Genomic DNA, 14995 nt, shown 5'->3' with positions numbered 1-14995 from the left:
GCCGGCCTGTGTTGCAGGGCAGCCGCAGACTCCGCCATCCCGCGGGCACGATTCGGGCAGTGGCCAATCCGCCTTCGCCTGGCGGTGCGTAAGATCAGTGGGTTACACTTCACGACCTAACGCCACAGCTTCGCCAGGTGTTTCAAACCGCCTCTTCTACCGCCGCCGGCGTCTCCACCGGACAAACAGCCCCGCCGCGAGGAGAGCGAACAGGCGTGGGCAGCTCAAAGCCTGACACTAACACACCGCGGTTTTTCATTGGGCGGGAAGGCAACATTGCTGTCCAATCGGAGAACGCGTTTGTTTGACCAATCGGAGGATGTCTTGCACAGCCGACTGAGGAAAATGAGGCTGGCTGGCTTCCTGCTCAGCCGCTGCTGATTACCTGCTCCTGTGTGCTCGTTCTGGGCATCCTGTGCTGTGGGCGGCCGGGCAGAAGGGAAGGGATTGGGCTTCCCTGCGGGCATTGCAGGCTAGTGCGTGTGCCTACGCCGGAGAGGAGCTGGGAGCTGACTGCTCGTGTGATGCACTCGCTCACTCAGGAGATCAGAAGCTTCTCCAGAAGAAATCTGCGGCAGCAAAGCACGAGGGTAACCACCCTTACGGGGAAGAGACTTGTAGAGACGTGGAAAGATGCCCGAATACAGGTGGTGGAAGAAGCGGACCCTAGCGATGGGTACGGTTGTGGGTACGTGCAGGACCTGAGCTTGGATCTACAGGTTGGCGTTATTAAGCCCTGGCTGTTGCTAGGTGAGTGTGTATGTGAATTTCAGTTTGCATCCATATTGGATGCCTGCTCCTGCAAAAACAAGAAGTCCTGTGGCACCTTATAGACTAACAGAGATTTTTGGAGCATCAGCTTTTGAGGGCAAAGATGGGTCTTTGCCCAAGAAAGGTTATGCTCCAAAATATCTGTCAGTCTATAAGGTGCCACAGGACTTCTTGCTGGTCCTCTGATACTTGCCCATACGAGGTCCAGAGAAGTCACTGGATGTCCTTTAGCTTCCATGACAATCAGCTGGAGATGCGGCTGATGCATAGCTTCCATAAAGTGCTCAGCACCATCTAGGAGTGAGAGCTAAGAAGTTCCCATCTTTGCATTTATACTAAAAGGTGACTTCTTCATGCTTGCCTGCTTGACTTCCTGCTCACATTGTTTTATCCAGTTAAGTGGATGGAAGGTGTGGTTTATTAAAGTCAAATGCAAAGTTACTGTTTGCAATATAAAACATGTTTATATTTAACTATTAAAACAACTGATTGTTCCCAGGAAAAGAAAATTCAATTAAATTAAAATGTTAACATCTTTTAAAATTAAGTTGAGTTTTTGTTTTGTCTGTTCATGTTTTGACAGCCCTGTGCAAATAATGTGATAGACTCCTTTCTTTTTACAGGATCACAAGATGCTGCTCAGGATCTGGAGACACTGAAAAAATATGGGGTAACAAACTGCTATACCGAGGAATATATGCTGTCTCATATTTAGCATTTGCAAGTAACAGCGCTTTTTTAGTAAATAGAAAACGTTATTTTTCTGACTTAAAACAAAGGAGCTATATTCTATCTGTAGCTCAATGAGGTTGCTACTTGAAAGCTTGCATCTCATCCATAGGTTTCACAAGGAACATGAAATATCTGTATTCCAAGAATAGTTTTGGTTTACAGTTTGCTTTCTTATAGGGCAGATTGTCTGATATGCATATAATCTGCTCCGTATTTTTGTGGGAGATATTTAAAGTGGAGAGGGGGACCAAGATCCTGAGTCTTTTTCCAACTTAGATTCAGTTTATAGATCTCTTTTTATGTGATGAATGGAATGCCTTCTGGGGGGGATTCCTGTGCTACAGGTCAATATTTTGGTAGCATTGGGATTGGTGGGTATCTTGTGGAAGATTGCCATAATTTATAGTAGTCCCCAGCCAGGCCAGAATTCAAAGAGTGTAAAAATGGGGGAAGACCACCTTTTCCCTCTCCTGCTTTTAGTCTGTGCCTGCTGCATCATGAGGCCCCATGCTCCAGTAAGCAATGCTGGTGACTTAATAGGCGCACTTTTAACCAGTTTCCCAGTGTGTCAGCGTAAAGCTAGGGGACATTTGCTGATGGAGATGTTGCCTCCAGACAGTGCACCCTGAGAACAGAAGACCCTCACAGTTTTACATTAGATTTGGGCCTACTTTGTTGGGAAGTTTTCTTCTGGGGCCTTTTTGCAAGGTATCAGTCTTCCCAAATTCAATTTGTTTAATCCAGTTCTACCAGCCTAAAAAATTCCAGTAGTAGTTTGTTGGATACTAAATTCTTCATATTCTTTTATTATCTATTATAGTGCCTATGCACAGTTAATAGTACAGAGTATACATTTGAGAAATAAGTGAGGAGATTCCTGTAAGTAGTTTGCAAAGGATTTTGGGTGCCTCCTTAGTGAAAGGAGCTAGGTAACCGAAAATGGAGACTTTAAGCTGCAGCAAGAGCAACTCTTAAGATTGTGGCCACACTATCCCCCTCCTTTTGGAGGGGGCATGGTAATGAGGGATTTTGGCAGATACTAATGATGCTATGACTATACTGCGCCTCATTAGCATAATAGTGGCTGTGTGTGCTTCAAAAGTGCCACTTTCAAAACACATGCTGCCTGTGTAGCCCATTTGGTTTTGGGAGAAGGGGCTTCCAAAATCAGGGTCATTTCGAAAGGCCCCTGGCTACATGGGTGGTGTGCATTACAAAAGTGGCACTTTTGAAGCACGCATGGCTGCCACTTTGCTAATAAGGTGCTGCATATTCATTGCAACGTCTCATTAGCATCTGCCGAAGTACCTCATTACCGTGCCCCCTCTGAAAGGAGGAGACTACTGTGGCCACAGCCTAAAAGATTCACATTTTCAGAAGCTTGAAGCATCATCACTAACCTAATGCTTAATTCTTTTGTTAAGATGGACTGAAGAAAACTGAAATGCTGCTTTGTACATTATAACACTTGATAAAATCTGAAGGGGATTTGAAAAACTAGTCAAGTAAGAACACGGGCTGTGTCTGCACTAGCTCCCTACTTTGAAGGGAGCATGGTAAGTAGGGTGTCAGGAAATTATTAATGAAGTGCTGCATAGGAAATTATTAATGAAGTGCTGCAGTGCATATGCAGCACTTCATTAAGCTAATTCTCCTTTGCGGCAACTTCAAAGTGTTAAACTTTGAAGTGCCAGCTTGCATGTAGCCGCGGAGTAAAGGAACTTCAAAGTTGCCCAGGCACTTCAAAGTACCAGTGGGTTGGCTGTAGCTACATGCAAGCCAGCACTTCGAAGTTTAACACTTCGAAGTTGCTATGGGGGAGAATTAGCTTAATGAAACGCTACATGTACACCACAGCACTTCACTAATAATCTCCCGAAACCCTACTTACCATGCTCCCTTTGAAGTAGGGAGCTCGTGTAGACAGAGCCAGAGTGTCTGAATAAAATTGACTGCTACTATTTGATGTTCCAGTTGGTATCTGCTGAATGAATAATGCTATTTTTGTCTTTGTTCACTTTGCTTATCTTTGTAAACTACCTTTTTTTTGGGCTTAGGTTACTCATGTCCTAAATGTGGCATATGGAGTTGAAAATGCCTTTCCCAATGACTTTATGTACAAAAGTATTTCTATACTGGATCTCCCTGAGACAGACATTACATCGTATTTCCCAGAATGTTTTGAGTTTATTGAGCAAGCCAAGATGCAGGTAAATCAGTATTTCGTACTGTTAGTTTTCCTGGGTATGTGTCAATAACTTAAAACCATTTCCTTTGGTTAAAAATAACCTATCATTCAAGCTTTTCTTAGCGAGATCAAATATTATTTACTATTTATTAAATAATTTTAGTGCAGTATTTCTTAATTCAATATAGAGCAATGGGCGACTTGTTGATAAGCAACTCTTAACCTAGGTCTAGAACCCTCATTTAGGAGTAAAACTTATAGGGGAAAAGGAAAGCTCTATAACAAGGGTCAGCAATCCCTGGCACAGGTGCCAAGAGTGGCATGTGAGCTGATTTTCGTTGGCACATGAGGTGGGCGCTCAGCCTCGCCTTTCCTCCTCCATGCAGCAAGGAGCTTGTTCAAAGCCATTCCGTGCCATGCCACCTGTGGATTAACAGAAGACCAGCTAATGCTGCAAACCACCACCTAAGTGGTAAAGCTCTGCACCTTAATTTATTTATTAATGGAGCCGTTTATATGCAGGACTTTTAAAAGTGTTACCGGCACTTGGAACATGGAGGTCAAAAGGTCAAATTTTGGCATTCCACCTCGGAGAGGTTGCTGACCCCTGCTCTGTAAGCTTCCCATTGTAGAGTTTCCACTAGGGAGACAATGTTTTGACATACCTGAGAAGAAGCAGGAAGTTTGGCAGTATCCCTGGTAAGCAGTGGGGTTTTGTTGGTTTTCTCCAGCTGCCAGTGTGCTGTTGTCCCTTAAACTCTCCCAGAAAGGTGGAACACAGTAAACTATAAATTTGACATAAAAATAATTAGAGCAGATGTTAGTAACTATAGAGTTACCCAGTCATTTTGAGGGTAAAAGCATGGGCTTTAGATACTTTCCCCATATCCCAACATCTTGATTCAGCAAACCATCCCTGTTCAGCAAGTATTTAGTGAACAACAGCAATACACATAAGCATGTGTTTAACTACTTTTTCTGACTTGTACCAAATTTCATAGAAAAATTCATGTAAAAAAACAAGTAGGAAACAGGACAAAACACTTAAGGCTGCATGGCAATTTGCATTTCAAATATCCTGTTTTGTGTACATGCACAAAATTGAACTTATTTCTGCAGAAGTGTGAGGCAAGAAAATCAGAACTTAGATCTGCAATGCAAGTTTGGGAATAAAATTTTTCTATTTTAGGTGAATTTCTTTTTCTACAAGAATTAAATCAATGTCAGGGTAGAGGAGGAGGAAAAAAGATGTAAAATGTCATGCCAGAATTATTAAAAAGCTTGGCAGTCTCTGCACATAATCAAAGTAATCTCTTGTTACTTGCGGATTTATTATTTCATTCAGGTCACTGACTTTAACAGTGCAAGAGAAAATGCTTTGCTGGTCAAACCTGGTTCTGGATTATTCCACCAGCTCACCATGTTTATTATTTACATAGTTTAGGATGAAGAAAGGTAACATTACCCCATCCTCTTTTGTGTCACATAGCATTCTTTTTCTTCTAGCATATCGTTTACAAGTTACCTGAAACAGGGTGTCACTTAATGACCTCCTTTAGGTTTCCAGTTACAATTTCCACTTCATTCCTCTATGAGACTTGCAAGCTTAGTGTGACTGTTCCACTGCAGCAGTTTAAATTCCCAGTTCATTCTCTGTAATCAGAGATGTTGTTATAAAGCCTTGAATGGCAGTACTAATATTTCTGTACTGTTACTGAAAGATGTTTGAGTGCTAGACTGCCTGGAGATTAGTTTTTGATTAGATTAAAACAGATGTTTTCAAACTGGGGTCTATGGAGCACTTGCTGGTAGTCTGGTCACATAGTGCTAGATCCTCCTATTTTTATCAGCAAAATAGCACTAAGAGGTAGCTAAAACATATATTAGAAATTCTCCCAATATTGCTTTTCCACATAAGCCTCCCCCTAGTTCTACACCAACCATCAACACCAAAGAGATGTTGTTTTGTTATCTGGGGGAGGGAAGATGGTTCATGAAACCTTAATGAAAGGGAATTTGAACTATGAGGAACTCTTGCATATGAAATTATGTGGAGACAGTGGCTGTGTCTACACTTGCATTCCTCTTTCTAAAGAGGTAAGCAAATGAGGAAAATCAAAAATGCAAATGAGATGCAGATTTGCATATCTGGTACCTCATTTGCATATTCTATTTTCAAAAGAGCTTCTTTCGAAAGAAGAAAAAACCAATGTGGACACTGCTCTTTCGAAAGTAAACCCCATCTTCGAAAGAATCCTTCTTCCCTTTTTTCATGGAGAAGTGGAGAAGAATGTGGAGAAGTCTGTTAGGCCAGATCGGTGCTGCCCTGTGGGGGTCTTGGGGTGGAGATTTCAGGCAGGCTTCCCTTGTGAAGATCTCTCCACATAGTTACATGAAGGAAAAGAATCTATATGAGTGCCAAAAAACAAACCAGAGAAAATCCTTAACAAGGGTTCTGGCAGGTGCTATCCATATAGTCCTTTACAAAGGTATTTATTGTGGTTGCAATTCATAACAGCTCTTAGCTCAGAATGAGCAGATTCATACACCATTAATTCTCTTTATGCAGTTTGGGCCTTGATCTTGTCCTCATGTAACAGGTAATCAGCAGATAAAGGTCCTTTCCTCAGGGAGGTGCTTCCAGGGCTGTGTTCCAGTAAAACTGGTGGATATATTTGCATAAACCTCATCTTAGAGGTGTCCTAGGAAATCTCTTTTAACTTTGTCCTAAAAGTTTATTCTGTTCTGTCACATGGTTACAATGGTACTTTGAAGCTCATAATATTTCTAAGGGCTTACCCTGACCATGTCTCCTCTAGGTAAGTTACATATAATCCCACAATACTACATGAACTTTGCATTTATGATACAATGGATTCCAAAGCTACTTAACCTTAATTGAGTTGGATCTCCCAAAGATATTTCAGGAAATGGCTTTGTATGTCATATAAGAGGGCCCATTTCCAGACCTGATTGGAAGACCATGCCCATCCATATAGCTTTCCCATGCCTACATCTACTAGTTAGCTATGTGATCTAATAAAATAGAATATTAGCACAAAAAAGAAAAGACAAAATCTCTCCATGAGTCATCAACTACCTGCAACCTTTATTTTTTGCTAATCTCTGTAGTTTTTTTAATCTGATTCTCGGTGTCTGCTTTTTCCCCTTTTTTCATTGTTTATTTTTGCCAACTTAATTCCTCATAACTGTCTCAAAGCCTTGTGGTGGATACTGATCTCAGTTAACCTGGTGTAGATCTTGAATAGCTCCACCAAATCAATAAGATTATTCCCAATTAACTGGTGTAACTACATTAGAATATGGCCTATTTGAATTATGATTGAGCACACTTGAGCAAAAAAAAATGTTTCTTTAGCAATGAAATGCAAGTTTTTAAATCTCCTAAAATCTTTTAAAATAGTAACCTCATTCATATTTTGCCACAGACATTCCTAGTGCATTTAGACATATATCTTTTAAAAATAGCTATTTACTACATGGCTACAGTGCATGACCAGAAAGTGAACGCCTGTGAATATGAAGATATTTAATAAAGATGGTATTTACAGCAGTGCAAATAGGATGTGAATTTTGCTGTGATCAAAAATGATTTGGAGTTTGACAGTAGAATAGAACTCGTGAGATTTAGATTAAATTCCCCGCTATGCCATAGGCTTTTTGTGTAAGATTGGGCAAGTCACTTAATCTTTATTGTTTCAGCTCATTCCCTGTACAGTGCAGATAATTTTACTTTCTCCCACTTCTTTGCTTATTTAGATTGTATACTCTTGTGATGGGTGGGAGGGCTACTACTCTTTCATAGACATCCCAGTATTCAGTTAACTAAATTGCCTGAAAAGGGTTAAACCCAGTGATAGTGGGTCCCGTGTTGGCAAGCAGGCAGATGAACTAATGGGAAGAGAAGGGGATTTTTTAACTGAAGCAGTGGTCTGCTGGGTGAGTCCTTTGCATGGGCAGAGAGGAGAGATGGCGATAAATTTAGACTGGAACCAGGCTTGGAAGTTTTCAGTAATATCTTCATCTTAAGAGCAATCTTGGAATAACAGGTATGTGAGTAGAAAAGAAAAGTTTATTTAGATGTGATCAGGTTATTCTTTTTAATTTTGGATTAGTTGTGGGACTTCTGAGGCTGGCTAATATTTTCCCCTGTACACTGTAATTTTAAAAATAAATCCCAGAGCCATTCACTCTTTGCCACATTCCCTTGTCTTTAGCCTGATTACAAAACACAGTTAATTTCTTTTCTATACTGCACATCAGAACCATACTGAAATTGGCAAGCCCTTAGTTTAAAAGGGGAAGAGGTTGGTGGCAGGGCAGAGCTCCCTTGGCTCTGGAAGTAATTATCAGTGCTTAATCTTTTAAGTTACTCTGTAACACCTAGTAACCAAATATACTTAAGTATGTCTTCGTTTTTTAAATAAAATCACCACCTTTTTAAGGCAACAATTTAATTCTTGTGTCCTGGAGGGTAAGAGGAGGTCTATGTATGCATGCCTTAAGCTCAGAGGTTAGCTATCAGAGCAGTTTGTTTTCTCTTTGTTTTCACGCTCACCCCTAAGGGAGGGTGAAGAGCTTGGAGTTACCCAACGGGAGACATCCCAAGTGTGTGTTCCTAGGTTCTAAAGAGGGGTTTTCTCACTTGGGTGGGGGCAGCTAGCTCCCAGAATCAGTTTATCTGTGATCTTGGGTAGCTTTCAAGTAGAAGCCTCTAGAGGTAAGGTGTTTTTAAGGTCTCTTGTGGGCCCCCACCTTCTGAAGTCAGAGTGGGGAACAGCCTTGACAGCTCTTTAGAACAGGGACTAATTTTGTGTGTATAGCATCTAGCACAATAAATTCCCAGTTTTGAGTGGGACCCTGAAGTGATCATTTCTTGAATGGAGTCTTGCCATTTACTAGATCTTCTTTCCCAATGAAGCGTCCATTGACTTTTTACGTGTTAAGGGCAATCAAACCAGGCCTCTGCACATTTAGCATATAGATTAATTACAAAACAGGTTGCACCTTCCTGGTCATGGCCTGACAGGTTCCTAATGAGAATTTGCTGAACTAAGGGAAGTCCAGGGGTGTAGCCAACCAGGCTCGGGTTCCCCAGAGACGAGGCTGCGACCAGAAGGCGAGTGCTATATTTGGTTTATTGAAAGCGTGTGACACCCGCAGCGGGAGCCCCGGAGATGCTGCAGTCAGCTGTGGGGGAAGACCCGATGCACCAGAGCTTTGTTCTGGGAGAGGCTCAGTAACAGGCCTCCTAACGCTAGCTGATAAAGCTGAACTCATTAACATAAGATTGTCTAAAATTGCCTATGCATTCCTTATCACTATCTCTTGTGGTCTACTGCCAGCGTAGCCTTGAAATCTTGGCAAGCGCGGCTTGTTCTGCAGCTGTTCTCATGGCAGTTATTTTGCAGCTTTTCACCTTGCACAGACTGGTCTGTTTAGAGTCTCCTGAGGATTCACAGAGGGGTCGATCTGCTCTCATGAGACTGTTACAAACTCTTCTCGCACCCTACACTCCTCCCTGCGACCCCTTTGTGAACACCAAGGCTAGTAGGAATCAAGTGAGGTGGTTGATGCTCTTCTGGTAACACAGCGTGCACCTGTGGAACAGACTTGACAACAGCATATGAGAGCAGTGAAAGCAAAGTTACACAAAAGGGTATAGTTTTGTAAGAGAGCAGGAGTAGCGCTGACACTTATGAAACAGGTGTCCATGAGCTGTCCCACGGCCATGCTGTGGGGCAGACAAAGGGCAGACGTGTTGATAGCAGTCTGTGCCAACGTTACCCATACGTGGGAGCGGTCACTGATACGTGGGCCCCACTCTGAGGCCGTTGCTACAGCAGTCCAGAGGTACCAGCACCACAGCCAGGCCACGGTTACAGGGTCCGTAGCATCAGCCTGCGGGAAGAAACGCATTGAGGAGAGTCCTCACCTTCAGGGAGGACCACGGCCATGCCCGAGCCTTCTGCTAGAATCGTAACTGCTTCTATAGCCCCCGAAGGCGCACCACGGTACCAGGTGCTGATCAAAGGTGCACTGGTTGCTGGTGCGGGGGCACACTCTATGTGTGCCGTTGTGGGCGTCACAGGGACCAGCTCGACTAGGGGTTGCCCCACTTCCCAGACAACTGGCTGGTCGGTGTGGTTGTAACACTGTAGTTCAGCCAGTGGTGGGCCAGGGACTGACCAGTAAGTTTGGACCCAACTCAACCCGGGTACTCGGGTATTAACAGCAAAGAGGATCTTGGGGGTACACTCAAGTACGTCCACTCCCGCCCAGGGTTCGGCAGTGGTCAGGAGTGCTACAGTTTCTGGCGTCCCAGCAAGGAGCACCACCCAGTGTCCTTCCACTTGCACCTGGCCCGGGAGTGAAGCCTGCCTGACACGGACTACAACTCCTTGCTCAGGGGCAAGGCGCAGGCGCTCACAGGGTGTAGTGGGTCCAACAGCACGGTGCATCACCTCCCCCCACCCTTTCAGGGTGTTCGTGGGCATTAGTTTGTGGATTTGCTCTTTCAGGAGTCCATTCATCCGCTTAGTTAGCCCACTTGCAGTGGGAGTATAGGGCATGTGAAATGTCCAGGTTACCCGTAGGTCAGCTGCCCAGTCGCGGACGTGTTGGGCGGTGAAGTGTGTGCCTTGATCACTCTGGATCTTTAGTGGGACACCATACCATTCACTGAGCTGTGAGTGCTGTGATCGTAGCAGCAGCGTCCGCATGCTTGCAGGGATGTACAAACAACAGGCCAGTATAGGTGTCCACGGCGGTCAGCGCATAGAGCCACAAGCGTGATGGAGGTAGTGGTCCAATGTAATCGATTTGCCACTCACTACAGGGTAGGTGCCCGCGGTGTACGCTTCCTGTGGCTAGCGCTAGCGCTACTGGGGTTAGCTTGGTGCAGACGGTGCATTTCAGTTGGGCCGCCTGATACGCTACCAGGGGGAGGTTTTCACCCTTGGTTAAGCCATATTTGCGGGCTGCGTGAGTGCCTCGGTGCCCTGACTCCACCTGTAGGGCCATGGCGCGTTCTGTGATTGTGTGTCCTGCCATCTGATCCATGGCTGCGTTGAATTGCTCCTCCAAAGTCGTCAGTTTGGTATGGGTGTCAACGTGCCGCACCGCCAGGGGCTGCTGCCGGGCAAAAGCTAAGAGTTGTTGCCACAAGTCGGCGCCCCAGAGGGGGCGATCTGCTATCTTCCACTCCTTGGCTTCCCACATTGTTAACCAGGTGCGCAGACCTTTGTAGACTACCCAGCTGTCAGTATAGATAAAGGTCTCCGCTTGCCCAGCTTCCACCACCAACGTCACTGCCTGCAGCTCTGCCCATTGGCTCGAGTTAACTGTTCCCCCAGGGAAAGGCGATTTCATCCCTGTAGGGGGTGTATGCGACTGCTCGCCATTGTCTCTGTTCCGTTGCAGTGTATGTAGCAGATCAATCGGTTACCCAGATGCTGCCTCTCCTCTCCTCAGGCACGGTATCCAATGGAGGTGCCTCCGCCACCGGCGAGGGGGCTACTGGTGGGTCGACAGCAGGTAGCTCATCCGCTAGCTGGGGATCATGCTGAAAAATAATGGTTCCCAGGAGAAGGGCATGTGGAACACTAAGTGTGGGGGCTCCCAAGCGCATGCGCTGCTGTAAGTAGTGTTTCCACTTGAAGTGGGTAGCTGCTTGGGCCATGCCTGTATGTGCACGCTCAGAGGTATCCGTGACCCACCCCATCAAGGGGATCGGGGTCTGTACAGTAACAGGGGCAACGCCTGTGACCCGCTCAGTGTCCTGCAAAGCCCACACCACTGCTAGGATCTGCTTTTCTAGGGGGGTGTACCCACCTTCTGCTCTGCGGAGGGTTCGTGACCAGAAGCTGATAGGTTCTTTTCGCTGGGTTCCTACCTGCTGCCACGGACCCCAGGACACCACGTCGCCAATGGTTGTTACCTCCAGTTCAAACAGTTGGCCTTGCAGCGGTGCAGTGAGGTGGGTGTGTGTCACCACCGCCTCCTTGCGGAGATCAAAGGCTCGTTGGTGCTTCTCTGTCCAGTTCCACTGGATGGCTTTGCGCACAAGCTCCTGTAAAGGATGCATAAGAAAAGCAAGGTGCGGAATAAAAGTACGCCAGAAACCGAGAAGGCCCAGAAAGGTTTGCAACTGCTGTTTAGACAAGGGTGTGGGGAATGCCTGGATGGTATGCCGCACTTTCGGCGGAATGCATTTGTCCGTACCCATCCACAGGATACCCAAATAGACCATACTGGTGCCTGGTCCCTGCACTTTCTTGGGGTTAATAGCCCACCCCAATTCTTGCAAACCTGTTACAACGGTGTCTAGGGCAGCTTGAACAGTTGGCTCATCTGGTCCCGAGATTGTGATGTTGTCGATGTAGTGGTAGCAGGCCGTCTGGTCAGGGAGGTCCAGACCTTCCAGATCGGCCTGCACTAGCTGATGGCAGATCGTCGGGGAGTGCTTAAAGCCCTGTGGTAACATGATGACCGTGTACTGCTTTGTTAGCCACGTGAAAGCAAACTGCTCCTGACTCTTGGGGTGGATGTCGATAGAGAAAAGTGCATTGGCCAGGTCTATGACGGCATGCCACGGCAAAGCCGCCACGGTGATGCGCTCCAGGATGGTAACCATGTCCGGAACTATGGCCGTTAGCTCCGGGGTTACCTTATTGAGTTCCCGATAGTCCACTGTCATGCGCCACGATCCATCCGGCTTCTTCACTGGCCAGATGGGGCTGTTGAAGGCACTCAGTGTGGGGCAAATAATCTCTGCCTGTAGCAATGCAGCACTAGTGTCACTGATCTCCTGTTCTCCACCGGGAATGCGGTACTGCTTGACTGACACCGGGGTCTGGGGGACCGGCAGGTGCACAGAGTCCCATTTGGGATGTCCCCGCAATAGGGGCTCCACAGTTCTGATTGCCCGAATGTATCAGGGGTGCCCAAAGGCAAACGGCCCATACTGCCTATCCACACACCGGCCACGCAAAACATCCATGCCAATGATGTATTCACCTAAAGGTGCAGCCAGCACAGTCGCCCGAAAGGGAGGGGCTTTCCCCAGCGTGAGGGTGACCTCCACCGAATAAGCGGTGGTCTCCGCTCCTCCGAGGCCCTGCACGACCACCGCGTGACCCGCAGTCTGGGTAGAATGCAGAGTGGTCACCTTGGCTCCAGTGTCTAACAGAGCTAGCACATGCTGCTCCCCTCCCCGTGGCCACCTGATGGTTAATGGGACGAATGGGCGCCGGTCCCCTGCTACATGTTGCACAGCCACAGCCCGTACCGCAGGGGCCCCGCCTCCCTGTCACTTCCTAGGGGGTAGAGTCCAGTTGACTGGGGCGCTGGGCTCGGTCCTCCCCCCAGCTCCTGTACCTTTCTGTGGTGCCCGAGACTCGCCAGTCCTCTTGGAGGCACCCACCTCCTCACTCTGCTGAGTAGGCGGCAGTTGTATCCAACGCTTGTATAAGTCTGGTGTTGGCAAACCATGATCTCCTCACGGGGCACTCCTGCCTTCAGTAAATCCGTCCACATAGTTCTCTGAGTCACCTTAGCATGTCCTTTTTCCTGCCCAGAGGCTCCCGCCCGGCCACCCTTTCCTTTTGCGGCATGGACTGCTTTCGTGCCTACGACCGTCTCTAACTGCATCAACGTTCCAACCAAATCACCTACAGTCCCACCCACTGCCATGACCACGGCCATAAGGGAGGTCTTCCGCTCGAGAGGGGCAAGGCGTAACAGAGTAGCCTTGATGGATTTCTGGACCGCGATGTCGTCCGGTCCCATGTCGAGGGCCACAGCCCATGCCATGCCCAGCTGCCGCAGTGCACTCACCCCTTCTGGGATCGTATGCCAGGGCCTCACCTGTGCTTCCAGTTCCCCCGGGGAGGGGTAGACATAGTCCACCGCCACAGCCAACCAGTGGTACAGGGACGGCGCTTCTGTGGCATTTCCCTGGGCGTCGTTCAGACCTTGTATGGTCTGCAGCACCTGTCTGACTTGTGAATCCTGGGACAACACACCCATCTGGTGGAGTTGATCAGGCAGTAGCAACGCAGAGTTGCCCGCGTTGTCCCATACATGCACTAGCCAGGCCAAAAGGCCTTCCCCTGGCTCCTGTTTAAAACTCTTCACCATCTCCTGCAACTCACTTGTCTTAAACGTCCACCAGACCTCACTGCAGCGACCTCCTTCTGCCCTCAACTCCCGAATGGGGCACGCCTGTCTCGGGTCGCTTTGTACAGCCTCCCCGTTCACCTCCTCCTCCTCCTCAGACGAGGAAGAGCTCCAAATGTTCCCATCGCAGGTCTCGGGGTCCCAAGTGGCTAGCGCAAGGACCGCACGCACTTGGGCTATTGACACCAGTGCTTTCCCTAATTTCACGCACCGCCGATTCGCAACTCTCACTGCCAACACCTCACAATGATGGGTTAACTCTTGCGTCCTTTCAGACTGCGAGATAACCACCTCCTGCGCTATTGCCTGCGCATCCGCCAAATCGCGACATTCCTGCTTCTTCCCCGCCAGCACCTTCTGCAGGCAGAGAAGCTCATCATCCAGGGCCCGGAGGGCGGTTAGGAAAAGCCATGCTACCTCTCCCGCTGCCCTTTTTTCCATCCCTGGCTGGCGGCTCAGCCGCAGCCGACGCAATGCCCCTTCTACCTGTACTGGCGTCACGCCTGCCGCCTCCTGCAACTCCGGCCAGTCTGCTGGGGCTGCCCAACAGGCCACCATCCGCGTTACCGGCCCCCATCGCTCTGTCGAGGGCCATCCTGGTATGCGCTGCAGGGCCAGCGCTGGCTTCCCTGCCTCCCCCGCTTTCGACCAAAAAGGCATCATACCTGGAGAACCCTGCTTGCTGCGCCAATTGTAGCCAACCAGGCTCGGGTTCCCCAGAGACGAGGCTGCACCCAGAAGGCGAGTGCTAATTTGGTTTATTGAAAGCGCGTGACACCCGCGGTGGGAGCCCTGGAGACGCCGCAGTCACCCGTGGGGGAAGACCCGATGCGCCAGAGTTTCGCTCAGGGAGAGGCTCAGTAACAGGCCTCCTAACACTAGCTGATAAAGCTGAACTCATTAACATAAGTGCCTAAAATTGCCTATGCATTCCTTATCACTATCTCTTGTGGCCTACTGCCAGTGTAGCCTTGAAATCTTGGCAAGCGCGGCTTGTTCTGCAGCTGTTCTCATGGCAGTTATTTTGCAGTTTTTCACCTTGCACAGACTGGTCTGTTTAGATTCTCCTGAGGATTCACAGAGGGGTCGATCTGCTCTCATGAG

General features: G+C 47.6%; 1 protein-coding gene across 1 annotated transcript in view; it reads left to right on the top strand.

Moving 5' to 3' along the window:
* Positions 1-346: 346 nt before the first annotated feature.
* DUSP19 (dual specificity phosphatase 19) overlaps positions 347-14995 on the top strand; it is a 32478-nt gene continuing 17829 nt past the window's right edge. The window contains exons 1-3 of the mRNA XM_075001110.1: positions 347-750; positions 1395-1441; positions 3561-3713. Coding sequence (XP_074857211.1) covers positions 525-750; positions 1395-1441; positions 3561-3713 — 426 coding nt within the window. The 5' untranslated portion in view covers positions 347-524. The remainder of the gene's footprint in view (positions 751-1394; positions 1442-3560; positions 3714-14995) is intronic.

This window comes from Carettochelys insculpta, chromosome 8, assembly GCF_033958435.1.
Source record: "Carettochelys insculpta isolate YL-2023 chromosome 8, ASM3395843v1, whole genome shotgun sequence".
NCBI classification, from domain to species: domain Eukaryota; kingdom Metazoa; phylum Chordata; order Testudines; family Carettochelyidae; genus Carettochelys; species Carettochelys insculpta.
The sequence above is the reverse complement of the archived record's forward strand: the minus strand, read 5'-3'. Positions and strand labels throughout refer to the sequence as shown.